This window comes from Tachysurus vachellii, chromosome 1 (assembly GCF_030014155.1).
Source record: "Tachysurus vachellii isolate PV-2020 chromosome 1, HZAU_Pvac_v1, whole genome shotgun sequence".
NCBI classification, from domain to species: domain Eukaryota; kingdom Metazoa; phylum Chordata; class Actinopteri; order Siluriformes; family Bagridae; genus Tachysurus; species Tachysurus vachellii.
Genome location: NC_083460.1, coordinates 13,305,448 through 13,321,172, shown reverse-complemented (window position 1 = coordinate 13,321,172; position 15,725 = coordinate 13,305,448). Strand labels below are relative to the sequence as shown.

General features: G+C 42.4%; 1 protein-coding gene across 3 annotated transcripts in view; it reads left to right on the top strand.

The window, feature by feature from the left end:
• The window catches only part of dlgap1a (discs, large (Drosophila) homolog-associated protein 1a), a 73,418-nt gene extending 57,693 nt beyond the window's left edge, over positions 1–15,725 (top strand). For 2 of the 3 annotated variants that reach the window (XM_060873461.1, XM_060873453.1), the window contains exons 6-11: positions 7,441–7,868; positions 8,580–8,659; positions 9,181–9,581; positions 10,352–10,443; positions 10,877–11,029; positions 12,507–15,725. In XM_060873461.1, coding sequence (XP_060729444.1) covers positions 7,441–7,868; positions 8,580–8,659; positions 9,181–9,581; positions 10,352–10,443; positions 10,877–11,029; positions 12,507–12,722 — 1,370 coding nt within the window. In that variant the 3' untranslated portion in view covers positions 12,723–15,725. Of the gene's footprint in view, positions 1–7,440; positions 7,869–8,579; positions 8,660–9,180; positions 9,582–10,351; positions 10,444–10,876; positions 11,030–11,959 lie in introns of all 3 variants that reach the window. The other variant, XM_060873467.1, reaches the window with a different exon arrangement.

Sequence of the window (15,725 nt, the reverse complement as noted above, 5' to 3'; positions counted from 1 at the left end):
ATGAAAAGATGTTATTAATACGCTGTAGGAGGAGCAGTTGAGGTGTGACTTATTGTGGCACTCATGCGACAAAGTGACGCTGAGAGAGTCATCGAATGGATGAGAGACAAACTTGTGTTTCATCTTTCTATCTGAAGTGCTTTTCTCTGCACTAAATAGCTGCGTTTAGAGTCTTTGTGCTGCGTCTAATTTGATTTCTGTCTGTTTTCGAACACGAGATGTGCCCATGTGAATTAAAGAAATGAAAAATTAAGTCTATTTCCTGTTATATAAGGTATCCCTTAAACATTTGCCCTAATGTCTTAAGTAGCTCGTGCCTTTTTAATATCATTTTCATAATATGAAAAACCTGCTCTTGTGACACAACTCTAAATCTTTTGCACAAACTGAATATTTGGTGCCAAAGAACAAAATTTTCTGAATTCAAACAAGTATAATCTAACACCATCACATACACCACACCACATCACTACCTCACACACACACGTCTCACACCATCACATACACCACATCACTACCTCACACACACACGTCTCACACCATCACATACACCACACCACATCACTACCTCACACACACACGTCTCACACCATCACATACACCACATCACTACCTCACACACACATGTCTCACAGCATCACATACACCACACCACATCACTACCTCACACACACACACGTCTCACACCATCACATACACCACACCACATCACTACCTCACACACACACACGTCTCACACCATCACATACACCACACCACATCACTACCTCACACACACACGTCTCACACCATCACATACACCACACCACATCACTACCTCACACACACACGTCTCACACCATCACATACACCACAACACATCACTACCTCACACACACACGTCTCACACCATCACATACACCACACCACATCACTACCTCACACACACACGTCTCACACCATCACATACACCACAACACATCACTACCTCACACACACACGTCTCACACCATCACATACACCACATCACTACCTCACACACACACGTCTCACACCATCACATACACCACACCACATCACTACCTCACACACACACGTCTCACACCATCACATACACCACATCACTACCTCACACACACACGTCTCACTCCATCACATACACCACACCACATCACTACCTCACACACACACGTCTCACACCATCACATACACCACAACACATCACTACCTCACACACACACGTCTCACACCATCACATACACCACACCACATCACTACCTCACACACACACGTCTCACACCATCACATACACCACATCACTACCTCACACACACACGTCTCACACCATCACATACACCACACCACATCACTACCTCACACACACACGTCTCACACCATCACATACACCACAACACATCACTACCTCACACACACACGTCTCACACCATCACATACACCACACCACATCACTACCTCACACACACACGTCTCACACCATCACATACACCACACCACATCACTACCTCACACACACACACATCTAACACCATCACATACACCACATCACTACCTCACACACACACGTCTCACACCATCACATACACCACACCACATCACTACCTCACACAAACACACATGTAACACCATCACATACACCACATCACTACCTCACACACACACGTCTCACACCATCACATACACCACACCACATCACTACCTCACACACACACGTCTCACACCATCACATACACCACAACACATCACTACCTCACACACACACGTCTCACACCATCACATACACCACAACACATCACTACCTCACACACACACGTCTCACACCATCACATACACCACAACACATCACTACCTCACACACACTTCCTCTATCACACCATCACATACACCACAACACATCACTACCTCACACCCACTTCTCACACCATCACATCCACCAACACCACATTCACTACCCCACACACCACACGTCTCCACACCATCACAATACACCACAACACATCACTACCTCACACAAACACACATCAAACCACCATCACATACACCACACACAACCACATTCACTTACTCACACACTCCCTAACACCATCATCATACACCACACCACATCACTACCTCAGCACACACGTCTAACACCATCACATACACCACACCACATCACTAACTCACACACACACGTCTCACACCATCACATACACCACAAAACATCACTACCTCACACAAACACACATCTAACACCATCACATACACCACACCACATCACTACCTCACACACACGTCTAACACCATCACATACACCACACCACATCACTACCTCACACACACCTCTAACACCATCACATACACCACACCACATCACTACCTCACACATACGTCTAACACCATCACATACACCACACCACATCACTACCTCACACAAACACACGTCTAACACCATCACATACACCACACCACATCACTACCTCACACAAACACACATCTAACACCATCACATACACCACACCACATCACTATCTTACACACACGTCTAACACCATCACATACACCACACCACATCACTACCTCACACACATGTCTAACACCATCACATACACCACACCACATCACTACCTCACACAAACACACATCTAACACCATCACATACACCACAACACATCACTACCTCACACAAACACACATCTAACACCATCACATACACCACAACACATCACTACCTCACACACACCTCTAACACCATCACATACACCACACCACATCACTACCTCACACACACGTCTAACACCATCACATACACCACACCACATCACTACCTCACACAAACACACATCTAACACCATCACATACACCACAACACATCACTACCTCACACACACATCTAACACCATCACATACACCACAACACATCACTACCTCACACACACATCTAACACCATCACATACACCACACCACATCACTACCTCACATAAAACACCTCTAACACCATCACATACACCACATCACTACCTCACACACACCTATAACACCATCACATACACCACACCACATCACTACCTCACACACACGTCTAACACCATCACATACACCACACCACATCACTACCTCACACACACCTCTAACACCATCACATACACCACACCACATCACTACCTCACACACACCTCTAACACCATCACATACACCACATCACTACCGCACACACACATCTAACACCATCACATACACCACACCACATCACTACCTCACACAAACACACATCTAACACTATCACATACACCACACCACATCACTACCTCACACACACCTCTAACACCATCACATACACCACACCACATCACTACCTCACACACACGTCTAACACCATCACATACACCACACCACATCACTACCTCACACACACGTCTAACACCATCACATACACCACACCACATCACTACCTCACACAAACACACATCTAACACCATCACATACACCACACCACATCACTACCTCACACAAACACACATCTAACACCATCACATACACCACACCACATCACTACCTCACACAAACACACATCTAACACCATTACATACACCACACCACATCACTAACTCACACACACGTCTCACACCATCACATACACCACACCACATCACTACCTCACACAAACACACGTCTCACACCATCCCATACATCACACCACATCACTACCTCACACAAACACACATCTAACACCATCATATACACCACACCACATCACTACCTCACACAAACACATATCTAACACCATCACATACACCACACCACATCACTACTTCACACACAAACACATCTAACACCATCACAAACACCACACCACATCACTACCTCACACACACACATCTAACACCATCGCATACAATCGACCCCATCACTACCTCACACACACACGTCTCACACCATCACATACATCACACCACATCACTACCTCACACACACCTTTTACACTATCCCATACATCACACCACATCACTACCTCACACACACGTCTAACACCATCACATACACCACACCACAACACTACCTCACACACACATCTAACACCATCACATACACCACACCATTCACACAGACACACACCATACACAAATACTGCATACACCATCACATATAGACACACACCATCACATACAGCACACTAGGCACACACACCCCGCACACACCATCACACACCACACCATACACGTACACAAACACACGCATCCACCAGGATGTATTCTGGGAAAAGCTGACAGGTCTGACATTGAGAATATCGCCCTCTACCCCTCTGGCTATCCAAAAACCCCAGCTGAGAGCCCAGACATGGCACAGACTCGCCATCTGCCCCGATACAGCCGACAGCATCAACAGGGTCAGAGCAGAAATGGAGATTTTTATCTTTTTATTATGCATGAAGGAAAGAAAGGCTTTCTGACATGACTGACTCCTGTTAAAAAGTTCTGACTAGCACTAAGAAAGTGTGGACAACACTGCTGGACCTCAGACCACAGCGCTGCTGAATTCTGGTGTCTGGATTCTGATTGGTTATAAATAGAAACAGAAAATCTGATAGAAATTATTGTTGTGATTGTATCTGTCGGCAGATTGCAGTGGTGTGAGAGGAGTTAAACCACCCTGCTGTTAATTAGTTTCCTTTTAAAGCATGATGCTAAGAGCTTTATTTCCTTTAATTATGAGACTGAAGAACAGTTTCATTACAGCACTGGGGTCAAGAGTTATTCATATGTGATGTGGGACACTTCTCCCTACGTGTGTGTGTGTGTGTGTGTGTGTGTGTGTGTGTGTGTGTGTGTGTGTGTGTGTGTGTGTGTGTGTGTGCGTGTTGGTCTGCGATTTCCGTTTTGAGGAAATTCTGAAGAGATTTTTAAATCTGTTGGCCATAAAGGATTCTCAAGTAGGATAGCGAGTCTTTTTTAATTTTTTTTCTCGTCGTGAATTACTTCTCGTGGATTATAATGCAGGATTTTTGAAGGGCTGCTTATACAAATGTTCATTTACACGAACCCAAAACACCCACACAAACGTGCATTAGGGAACTTAAGGTCATTTTCTTGGGCTTTGTGTGTGTGTGTGTGTGCTTGTGTTTTAGTAATAAGAGGGATCACTGTTGTGTTATGAGACATGACGTGACAACCTCGCATGACGTTCTCAGTTGCTTCTCCATTCGATGTTGGTGGTGTAAGACGGTTTCTCATGTTTCCTCTCTGAGTTTGCAGGTTTGCAGTCTGTTTAAAACCGTCAGATTTATTGACAAAAAAAAAAGAATATACATATATATATATATGTGTGTGTATATATATATATATATGTGTGTGTATATATATATATATACACACACACAATATGACAGATTCTTGTAAAATTGTAGCTTTAGCTACACAGATAATGTTAGCAATGCTTTACAATGCAGCCATGGACATATCTAAAAAGAAATAAATAGATAAATGTGAAACTGATTTGTTCTGCTTTATATAGGCTCAAATACGTTTGTTTCACAATATTTTTGACTTCATGTTTGTTCCATGTCATGCAGGTTTGACTGAAGTGTTATGACTTGAGCTAAAATTCTGATCTCGTTGTGGTGATCATAATGAAGTTGCTAAGTCCTCCGGCCTCCGGTTTGTCTTTTCTCTCTCTCTCGCTCTCGCGCTCTCTCTCTCTCTCTCTCTCTCTCTCTCTCTCTCTCTCTCTCTCTCTCTCTCTCTCTCTCTCTGTGTCAGTATGTATGTAACACTGCACATTATACTCATTCCCTGCTCACTCCCTCTGTAATTGGTCTCTTCCTGATGAACAGTGAGTCACATCCGACTGCGTTACGCTCAGCGGGGTGTAGGCGTCTCCACAGACTCGCCACAAATATCCGTTTCCAGAACTATTTATGGGCCATTATTCATGAATGTTCTTTGTGAAACTGTATTTGTATTTCTTTTCCATCCTTGTAATAAGGTCTATTTCTATCCTTAATGATGAAGTGACCTGTGCACTCTCACTCCCTGTGTTCCTGCAGTTCACCAATCTGACCACTAGAGGGGGGGCATGTAACTGTTAACTGTTAATAATGATATATGGGATGTGAGCCTTGAGCTGCCTTTAATAAATAGACAATAAGAAATTAAAAATTAAGTTAATAAAAATACATTATGAAAATAGATCAATCATGTAGCTGCTCGATGTTTAACTCTATAATTATTGGCTAAACACTTTATTAATTTAGATGTTTTATTGTATTAATTTAAGGGAATTTTGTTTTTACTTGTAACCATCAGTTTGTACATGCATGCTAGCAATGTGTATTATATTTCTATAGTAATACACCATACAGTGTGAAGTGTTCCCACTTGCCATCCTGTCCTGTAATGGAAAGATTCCACTGCAGAAGTGACAGGAAGCTGCTTTGATTTAAGCGCTGGTTTATTTACAGTATTTCAATACAGGACGATGATTTTAAAAAAAAAAAAAAAGATCATAGCTCTGGCGTAGAACTACAGAAATCAGCATAAAACGCTGAACGTGTATCGGCTGATCGGCTATATTTTGGGGAAATGAGAAATGGTGTACATTTAATTTTTGTGTTTTTTTTTTTAAAGATGGAGAAGTGAAGAAGAGAGAGAGATTGTGAAGCAAATCTCTGAAGCTGATGGAGTGTGTTTGCCTCTGTCCCTTATCTCTACAGCACACATTCAGCTGGTGTGTGTGTGTATGTGTGTGTGTGTGTGTGTGTGTGTGTGTGTGTGTGTGTGTTAGCACCATTGAGCCTTTGTGTTTGTGTTTTCTTCCACACACTATAAGGCTGGACCTGAGAGAGAGAGAGAGAGAGAGAGAGAGAGAGAGAGAGAGAGATTATTTCATCCACACAGACTTCCTGTGTGTAAAGCCACTGTGTGCTAGCGAGAAGAAAGTGTAATATTTGTTATGTCATGTGTGAAACGACGATAGAACAGAGCATCTTGGATATTTTCATGCTCCTTTCTGCCCTCTCGTGGTTGTTCTGTAAAACAGCAGCAGAAAATGCAAATGAAGAAATCCCCAAAAGGCTTTGGGGATTATGTAGTGTTTGATGTGGGGTTTGATGATTTCCTCTTTTTGTAGCGAACAGTTTGTCAAATGTCACATTTGGATGATGAAAGTTGATAGAGCTTTAATAGCTTTATAAATAAAATCAGTACAATTTCTGGGGGTTTTGTGGAATCTTAGCTAGGAAGAATAAAGTCCAATTTATCCTGTGTTTATTGAAGTAGCTGTTTGACTACTGGTTGATTGATTGGTTGATTAATGAAGTTTTTTTAGTAACGGTTTCTGGAAATTCTGCATGTATATGTTCTGTACATGTGTTTCTTTAGTTTACGTTTATATCATGAATAAATAACACTTTGTTGATGAATATTCGTGACGCCATCATTTGATTAGTATTCTGTATTCTACTGCAGTGTCGTCGTGTATCACCACCTATAAGAAGACGCCTCCACCAGTGCCTCCGCGCTCCTCCACCAAGCCCTTCATTAGCATCACAGCTCAGAGCAGCACCGAGTCGGCGCAGGACGCCTACATGGATGGCCCGGGTCATCGCCATGGCGACACAGCACTGCACTCTGCCCTCAGTAACTCCACAGAGAGCATTGACAGCATGAAGGCTCTGACGGCTGCCATCGAGGCAGCGAACGCACAGGTGCACGGCCCTGCGAGTCAACACGTCAACTCCAGCAACACTGGTGGCCCCACCTCGCCACTCCCCCGGCCCCTGCCCCTTCCCCTGCCCCTCCCTGTCCCCGTTCCTGTCCCCATACAGGTCCCCACACAGGAGGATTCACACAGAGATGCTCTCCGCAAGGGCCGGTGTCTGTCCATCGGCATACAGGTGAGCGAGAGAGAGAGAGAGAGAGAGAAAGAAAGAAATAGAGGGTAGACTATTATTGGAGCAAATGTTTGATATCAGGAAAGGGGGGTAAGCTGGAGAAAGTGGGGAATAGAATAAGAGAAAGAACGAGAGATTAAACGAAGACTTGGAAAGAATGAGTCAGAGAGGGATGGAAAAAGAGAGAAAGGGAAAGGAAGAGAGATTAGATAGAAGTAGTGAAAGAGTAAGGGAGTAGGGAACAATAAGGAGAGATGTATGTTCTCCCCGTGCCTCGGGGGTTTCCTCCGGGTACTCCGGTTTCCTCCCCCGGTCCAAAGACATGCATGGTAGGTTGATTGGCATCTCTGGAAAATTGTCCGTAGTGTGTAATTGTGTGTGTGAATGAGAGTTTGTGTGTGTGCCCTGCGATGGGTTGGCACTCCGTCCAGGGTGTATCCTGCCTTGATGCCCGATGACGCCTGAGATAGGCACAGGCTCCCCGTGACCCGAGGTAGTTCGGATAAGCGGTAGAAGATGAGTGAGTGAGTGAGTGAGCAAGTGTTTTAACAAGAATTTTAACACTAATGAAGTACCAGCACTGTCCACTGGGATGCAGCAAAGCACAGGCTGAAAACCACTTAGTCACTCAGAAAAAGTGTTGAACAAAAGAACAACTTCAGTGATGACCATGTGTTTGTGTTTGTGTGTGCGTGCGTGCGTGTGTGTTTATAGGTCGATGGACCTGAAGATCAGGAGGCAGAGGACCAGTCAAAGTTTCAGTCAGTAGGAATTCAAGTCGAGGACGAGAGAAGGTCTGTGTGTGCATGAGTATAAGTATGATGAGTATGTGTGTGGGTGTGCGCAAGTGTGTGTTTGACCTCTTTACCTGTACAAATCTATGATGAATCACATTCGTGACTCAGATTAAATATTAGTGTTTTTTTCTCCGAAATGTCACACACACACGCACGCAGGCACACACAGGCACAAGCCTGACCTTACACCATGCCTCATGTCTGCTACACTAGAGTCTGATTAGTCTAGCCACAGGCAGAACAAGCTGAGAATATCACAGTTTTTATCATCATGCCTTAGTCTACAACCTCTTCACTACATAGTGCACTTTATAATGAGCAAATGTATAGAACATAATGATAATGGATATGTGGTTTATATAGCGAATATGGGGTGTGAGTTGGGACAAGTCCACAATGAAATGATAATAGTGTTAATGTGGCATTTATAATGTGTGTGATTTGGGACACAGCCACACTGCAGTATTGATGTTGAGATGTTTGTGATGGTGTTTATGTTCCTCTCTGTGTCTCTGCAGTCATCGCCGGATCATGCGCTCTAACAGCGTGACGGCGGCGGTGCAGGCCGACCTGGACATGCCCGATTTCTCTCCGACCGAGGGTCCAGACATTGACATCACCTTCTCTCGGGATGCCACAGCCTCCACGGTGAGCATCCAGGGCTCAGGGAACCACTACCATGCCTGCACCTCAGACGACTACTCCTCTGTGGGCTTCGACCCGTCCGTGCTGCCGCCTCCTGAGCCCTGGGTGGACAGCGGCATCCCCGAAGACCCACTCCAGAGTGCACGGAGCCGCTCTGTGTGTCAGCGTGATGGACGCTGGTTCCTCAAATTGCTGCAGGCCGAAGCCGATCGCATGGAGGGATGGTGCAGGCAGATGGAGCAGGAAGAGCTGCACAATGATCTTCCTGATGACAGTGAGTCGAGTCACCTCACACACACACACGCACACACACACACACACACACGCACACACATGCACACACACATACTCACACACTCACTCACTTTATAGTGTGCTAATTTGAGAGTCCAAAAAAGTGTAGAGTAAATATAGCCAGTGCCCTCGTGAAATCCCACAATGCATCAGTGTCACTTCAACTCACCAAGAGCTGCATAATAATTAGTGAACATGTTTAATGAGGTGTATTAAGACTGAGAGCACTGAAGTGCACAGAGATCAGCCCTACAGGACCACAGCTCAATTTAGCACATCTCATTTTAGTTAAAGCCAGAGGCACCTAAACCAACCAAACAAACACACCAACCAACCAACCAACCAATCAGCAGCTCCAGCAAATACACAAATAAACAACCTGAAACTCTCTGAAATAAACATATTGCAAGGTCATTTATGAAGAATAAATATTAGTAAGTTATATCACATCTATACATTATATCTATCAAATTAAAAAGTAGTGTTGCATTTAAAAAAACTGCTTATTATATGTTATGAAATGTATAGAAAATAATTTGATTCCATTTTTATTTTAATAAATTTATCGTTGACAATTTATTAAAAAATAATAAAAAAAAAACTGTTTAATACTGAAAATTTTGTGGATAAATATACCTTTTTTAGAAGATTAAAGACAAAATCCTAACATCTAATCAGCTGCTTCCTATCTGTTAATAATTATATAAAATTATTGTGTGTGTGTGTGTGTGTGTGTATGTGTGTGTGTAGTTCTGGGGAAGATCCGCAGTGCAGTAGGCAGCGCACAGCTTCTTATGTCTCAGAAGTTCCAGCAGTTCAGAGAGCTGTGTGAGGAGAACCTGGTGGGTTTAGTAATAAAGTTCTAGAATTTGTTCTTTAATTATTTTTTGAACATTAACCCCACTACATGTCCAGTAGCACTGATTTTGTATTACTGTTTAGTTTTCTATTGTATGTAAAAGTTTTATAAGACATGCATGAGTGCTGAAAAATGTGTATCGAACACTCCATGAGTATATAACACTGTGTTATATGAGGAGGAGTGAAAAAAGTGTTCTTCTAATAAAAATAAGTTGGCCAGTTAGAAGGTTTAACAGTAGTGCCCTCTAGTGGTCAAAAAGTAGTAAATACTCACAATGCAGCATGAACATTGTGGTCACTTCTGCTACTCATTTGAGAGCTCATGTGACTTTCTCATTCCCATGGCACTTCAGAGTGTTGGTCTGCTTGTTCTTGTGATCTGCATCATCACGATTAACGCATTCTTCTTCACAGAATCCCAACGCTCACCCACGGCCCGTGGCTCAGGATCTGGCAGGCTTCTGGGACATGCTTCAGCTCTCCATTGAGAACATCAGCCTGAAGTTCGATGAGCTGCACCAGCTCAAGGCCAACAACTGGAGACCCCTCGACCCACCCGAGAGAAAGGTACAGAGACAACAACGTTATCCAGGATGTATGAGGGTTGAAGTACAGATAGAGTCACAACAAAACTTGTGTTTGAGTGAGCGCTAGCGCTCAGGAGCTTACACACACTGGTCATAAGTGTAATGCAATAATATTAATAATACTAATACACCTCATCATCATGCTAGATGGAGATAACATTTAACTTTTTAATTCATGTGCATGCTTTAGCCTCAAAAAGGCCTTTTTCCACTGAAGTACCACAACATTTCGCACCAGAGAAGTGGAATCCTGCTCTTTTTATTTTTTGAAACTAGCCGCTGGTTCCACTTGTTTGCTTTTTGATACTTGATCAGCACCAAGATATCTTAATGGTACTTGGGGCGGAGCTAACAGTGCTGTTTATCACTGATTGGTTGTGCATAAACACAAATCTTTGCAACACAATAAACCAAAATACTTTTTATTTTTATATCAGGGGCACAGTGATATTACAAGCATTACAATGCTCTGCTAACAGGCCATGGTCCTCAGCTTCTTAAATGCTGCAATCTGATTGGCTGCCTGATTTTGTCACAGAAAAACAAACTTTCCAAGCAAGAAGCATTTCCGAGTGAGATCCGGTCTGTGGATTAAACATTACTGCATTGTGAACTTGTCTGAGAACCACAAGGTTCCAGTTCAGGTTCTTTTGTTGTTGTCAGGTTGGTGTGCAGTGGAAAAACTCCCGAGTGATTTAAACACACATCCTGTGCTTTAACGATTAGCTATACACAGCTTTTTCTGTGTGTTTCTAGATGAGCTGTTTGTTACGTGAACATTTGCTCTGTCTTCTCATATCAGTGTTAATGTAGTTTGTGTTCATTGATCATCATGGCTGCAAAATGTCTTTTCTTTGCTTTTCTTTCTCGTTCACTCTTATTTTCCTTTTTTTTTTTGTCTGTTCAACAGTGTGTCATTTTCAGACATCATTCCATCCAGCTCTCAAAACCACTGTAAACCCTTTCCCACTGGGCTGCTCCATTCTCGCTCTCTCTCTCTCTCTCTCTCTCTCTCTCTCACACACACACACACACACTCACACATACAAGTGCTTTTTCTCTGTTACTCTTGCACCCTGTCTTTGTTTCCATCCATCTGTTTCTGTGGCAAAAACAATACAATGTACAGGCAGGACATGATGTAAAAGTTGTATGGCGTATGGTGCACATACCCAACACACACTGCCCCCTAGTGCTCACATTAACACACTGCCCTAGTAATCGCACACACACACACACACACCCACACACACAAAGACACACACACACTGACCCCTACTGCACAAGACAACATATGAAGCAAAATATGCTAAAGAAAACATATGCAGTGACACATTTTCTTCTTGCTAATCTGTGAAACATTTGGATGGAAACGTAGCTTCTCTCCCCTCTCTCTCTCCCCTCTCTCTCTCTCACTCTCCATTTCTCTTTCTCCCCGTCTCTCATCTCCCCTTCAGGAGAGGAGGTTGCCTCCCCCTGTGCCAAAGAAACCAGTGAAGTGCCATCCTCCGTTGGCACGAGATCGTTCTCTGGAGAGTTCAGAGAAGCAGCGGCAGGAGGCTCGTAAACGCTTAATGGCAGCCAAGAGAGCTGCGTCTGTGCGCCAGAACTCAGCCACCGAGAGCGCAGACAGCATTGAGATCTACATCCCTGAGGCTCAGACCAGACTCTGAACACCTACACACACTATACTGCACTCACGCACATTACTACTGAAAGCACAAACACGCCAGCCTGGTCTGATTCAGAGAGAGGCGCGCCAACACACACACACACACACACACAGACACACACACCATGACATTGCATTTGTTATTATCATCTCATCCATATTCACTGTTCTAGTTTAACTGTTAAAATTATAAAAATATTTATAATCTTCCGGTAATATAAATTTTGTGAAGAAAAAAAAAAGTTCCTCAGATTTTTTCTTTTTTTTTTTTTTAATTCTTCATAGATTTTATTGTCAAATTATTTTCAGAATGTACTTGAAGCCCCTTCTACACAGTTAAATCCCAAACTGCCTCCTATTCACTATAAATGCTGAGTACATAGAGTTTAACATATTAGCATAGTGCACTAGATACACAACGGAGCTCGGTTCGAGTTTTAACCACATATTAACAGCCATAAAAACATGTTGCGTTTATAAAAATAAATTAGTCTTGTTGCATTTTTCTACACATACACAGAGAAACATGAAATGATTTCAGTTAAAAAAAAACTTCAGTGTTATTATTAGATGTAGGTTTAGCAACTGAAAGTAGATCATGTGTTATGTATTTTTTTTATAAATATTCTAAATATTTAGATATATATTTCATTCAAATTATTGTACACAATAAAATTTTATATTGAATCAAATTGTATCATATGATATCGTATCGAATCAGCTTTGAATCGAATTGTTAAATTTTTGAAATGTTGTACATCAGATCATCAGTTACATGTTACACTCACTTCACTAGCACACGTGCATACCCACACACACACACACACACACACACACAGTGTCCTGGCGCCGATCGGATGGGTGGAGTGTTTGTATATATTCTGTGATTTACTGTTCCTCTACTGCTACCAGGGACACCACAGCAGGTCTCTGGGTTTTTTTATTTATTTATTTATTTATTTATTTATCTACTTACTTACTTATCTATTTTAAAACTCTTTCCTCTCCAATTTTTGTCTCTGAACTCTTCCTCGCCGTGTAAAATATCTCTCTTCATCTCTCCAACATCAAACCCGTCTCCTGCTAAAGCCTGGACCACTTCTAAACTTATCTAATCTAATCTAGTGCTTTTGGAACCACGGACACTCCTCATCATACACAACACATCCACCTTCCTTCTCTGGAAGAGACAATCCTGCTCATCGTAACCCGGCCCAAGTCACACGCAAGAAATCAGATCAGAGGGCAAAGGTCAAGTGATGACCTCACCTACTGGAAACACAGCATTGTTATTATCCCCACGAATGTGAACTTAATGGAACGATCTGGCCAAAGATGTCTAAACTTTAGCCCTAATGTTGTCAGTTTCAGTGTCTGTGAGTCTACTAGGCTACTGTAGCTAATGTTCAACGACAGTCACCAAGAATAAATAAACACTTGAACAACATTATCAAGCTTTCTAAGCTCCGCCTTCAAACTTCAGGCATCCAGAAGGGCAGCAATGGAAACAAAGGGCTTTTAAAGGACAACACCTAAGTTTCAGTGTAACAGCAACTGGATATCAAGCTAGCTAGGGTCAACTCTGCACCAACAATAACTATTTATGTTTAACTAACACAGTGCAGTGTCAGCGTTCATTTATTTAGTATGAGGCTTATGCTAATTAGCCTGTTTTAGCAGATAGGATAAAAAACAGAACACATTAAATGTAACTAAACATTTTGAGTGAGATTGACTGTTAGCCTGATTAGCCTCCTGTCTGATTACATCACTGAATACATTAGCGGTCGGTTTAATCTTTCGTCAAATCGTTCCTTTAAACACTTTAACTGAACAGATTTTATCTGCTGTTTTCTCCATCGTGAGACTTTATATTTCTATATTTCCAACTGCATTTTTCCTTAATTGTAATGTTTGGGTGAACCGCAGCAGCAGGACAGGGTATGTTATGTTAAAAAGCAATATTTCCTTACTAATCAGCGTTACACTGATGTTGTAGAGGCCTACTGCGTGTTAAAGTTGGATTATTGCTAACGAAAGAAGATGCCTTGACTATTCTGTAGCCACTTCTGTTTCCTCTACTGTCGCTTGCTATAGTAAACGCTTCTCAGTGACTCCGCCCCTCTCCAGGAAATGTGTTCTCTGTTTTAAAACCTGTGACACTTTTAGAAACATATCGTTTAGTGCATATTATACAGATTTACTTCCTTTTTTATGTAGAATTCAGATCTTTTATGGATATAAGCCAATAGCGGTGCTTAATGTAGCCCCGCCCCCTAAAAAAGAAACTTTATCAAGTGTTTAAATGAGACAAAAATTATAAAACGCAAACTTTTCATCGTCGTACAAGTTAAGCTCATACTTCTTATAGCCTACTACCGTGTTTCTTTTGTTTGTTTTTTTTTTGTTTTTTTTTTAATGTACACTGTATTGTCGCCCATTGGGGGAATGGCTCTCGGTCATGTGACTCAGTTTGTCCAATCCTGCCAGATGGGCCGGACTTATCTCAGGACGAAACATGGACGCAGTGGGCGCAGCAAAATCAGGGTCTCCCAGTGGTCGTGTTCTGTGTGTGTGAGCGTCTGTGTCTGTGTGTGGGTGTGGGTGCGTGTGTGTATGTGTGTTTTGCGTGTACGTCTCGAAAAGTGCTTCCTAACTTCGTTTCTGTTCGGATGAAGTCGAGTAGCCTCCTAAATCTGTGCACACGACCCTTATTTTAGTCTCTAGTGTTTGTACAGAAACTTTACGCCGACACGCATGCAGACCTGTTACCATAGAAACACTGTATATCCTATTTGTACTTTAATTCTTGTATTTATTTATTTACTAATTTATTTACCTTTTAAATGTATTTATTTATGGTTGATTTTCTTTTTGTAAGGTTTGGGTTCTGTTCAGTGATCGGTCATATGCTCCCTTCATTTTGTGAATATGTTGTACTGTATGTATAGACATGATGTGTGCAGACAAACGACGAACACACAATAAATTCTGCAAACTTTTA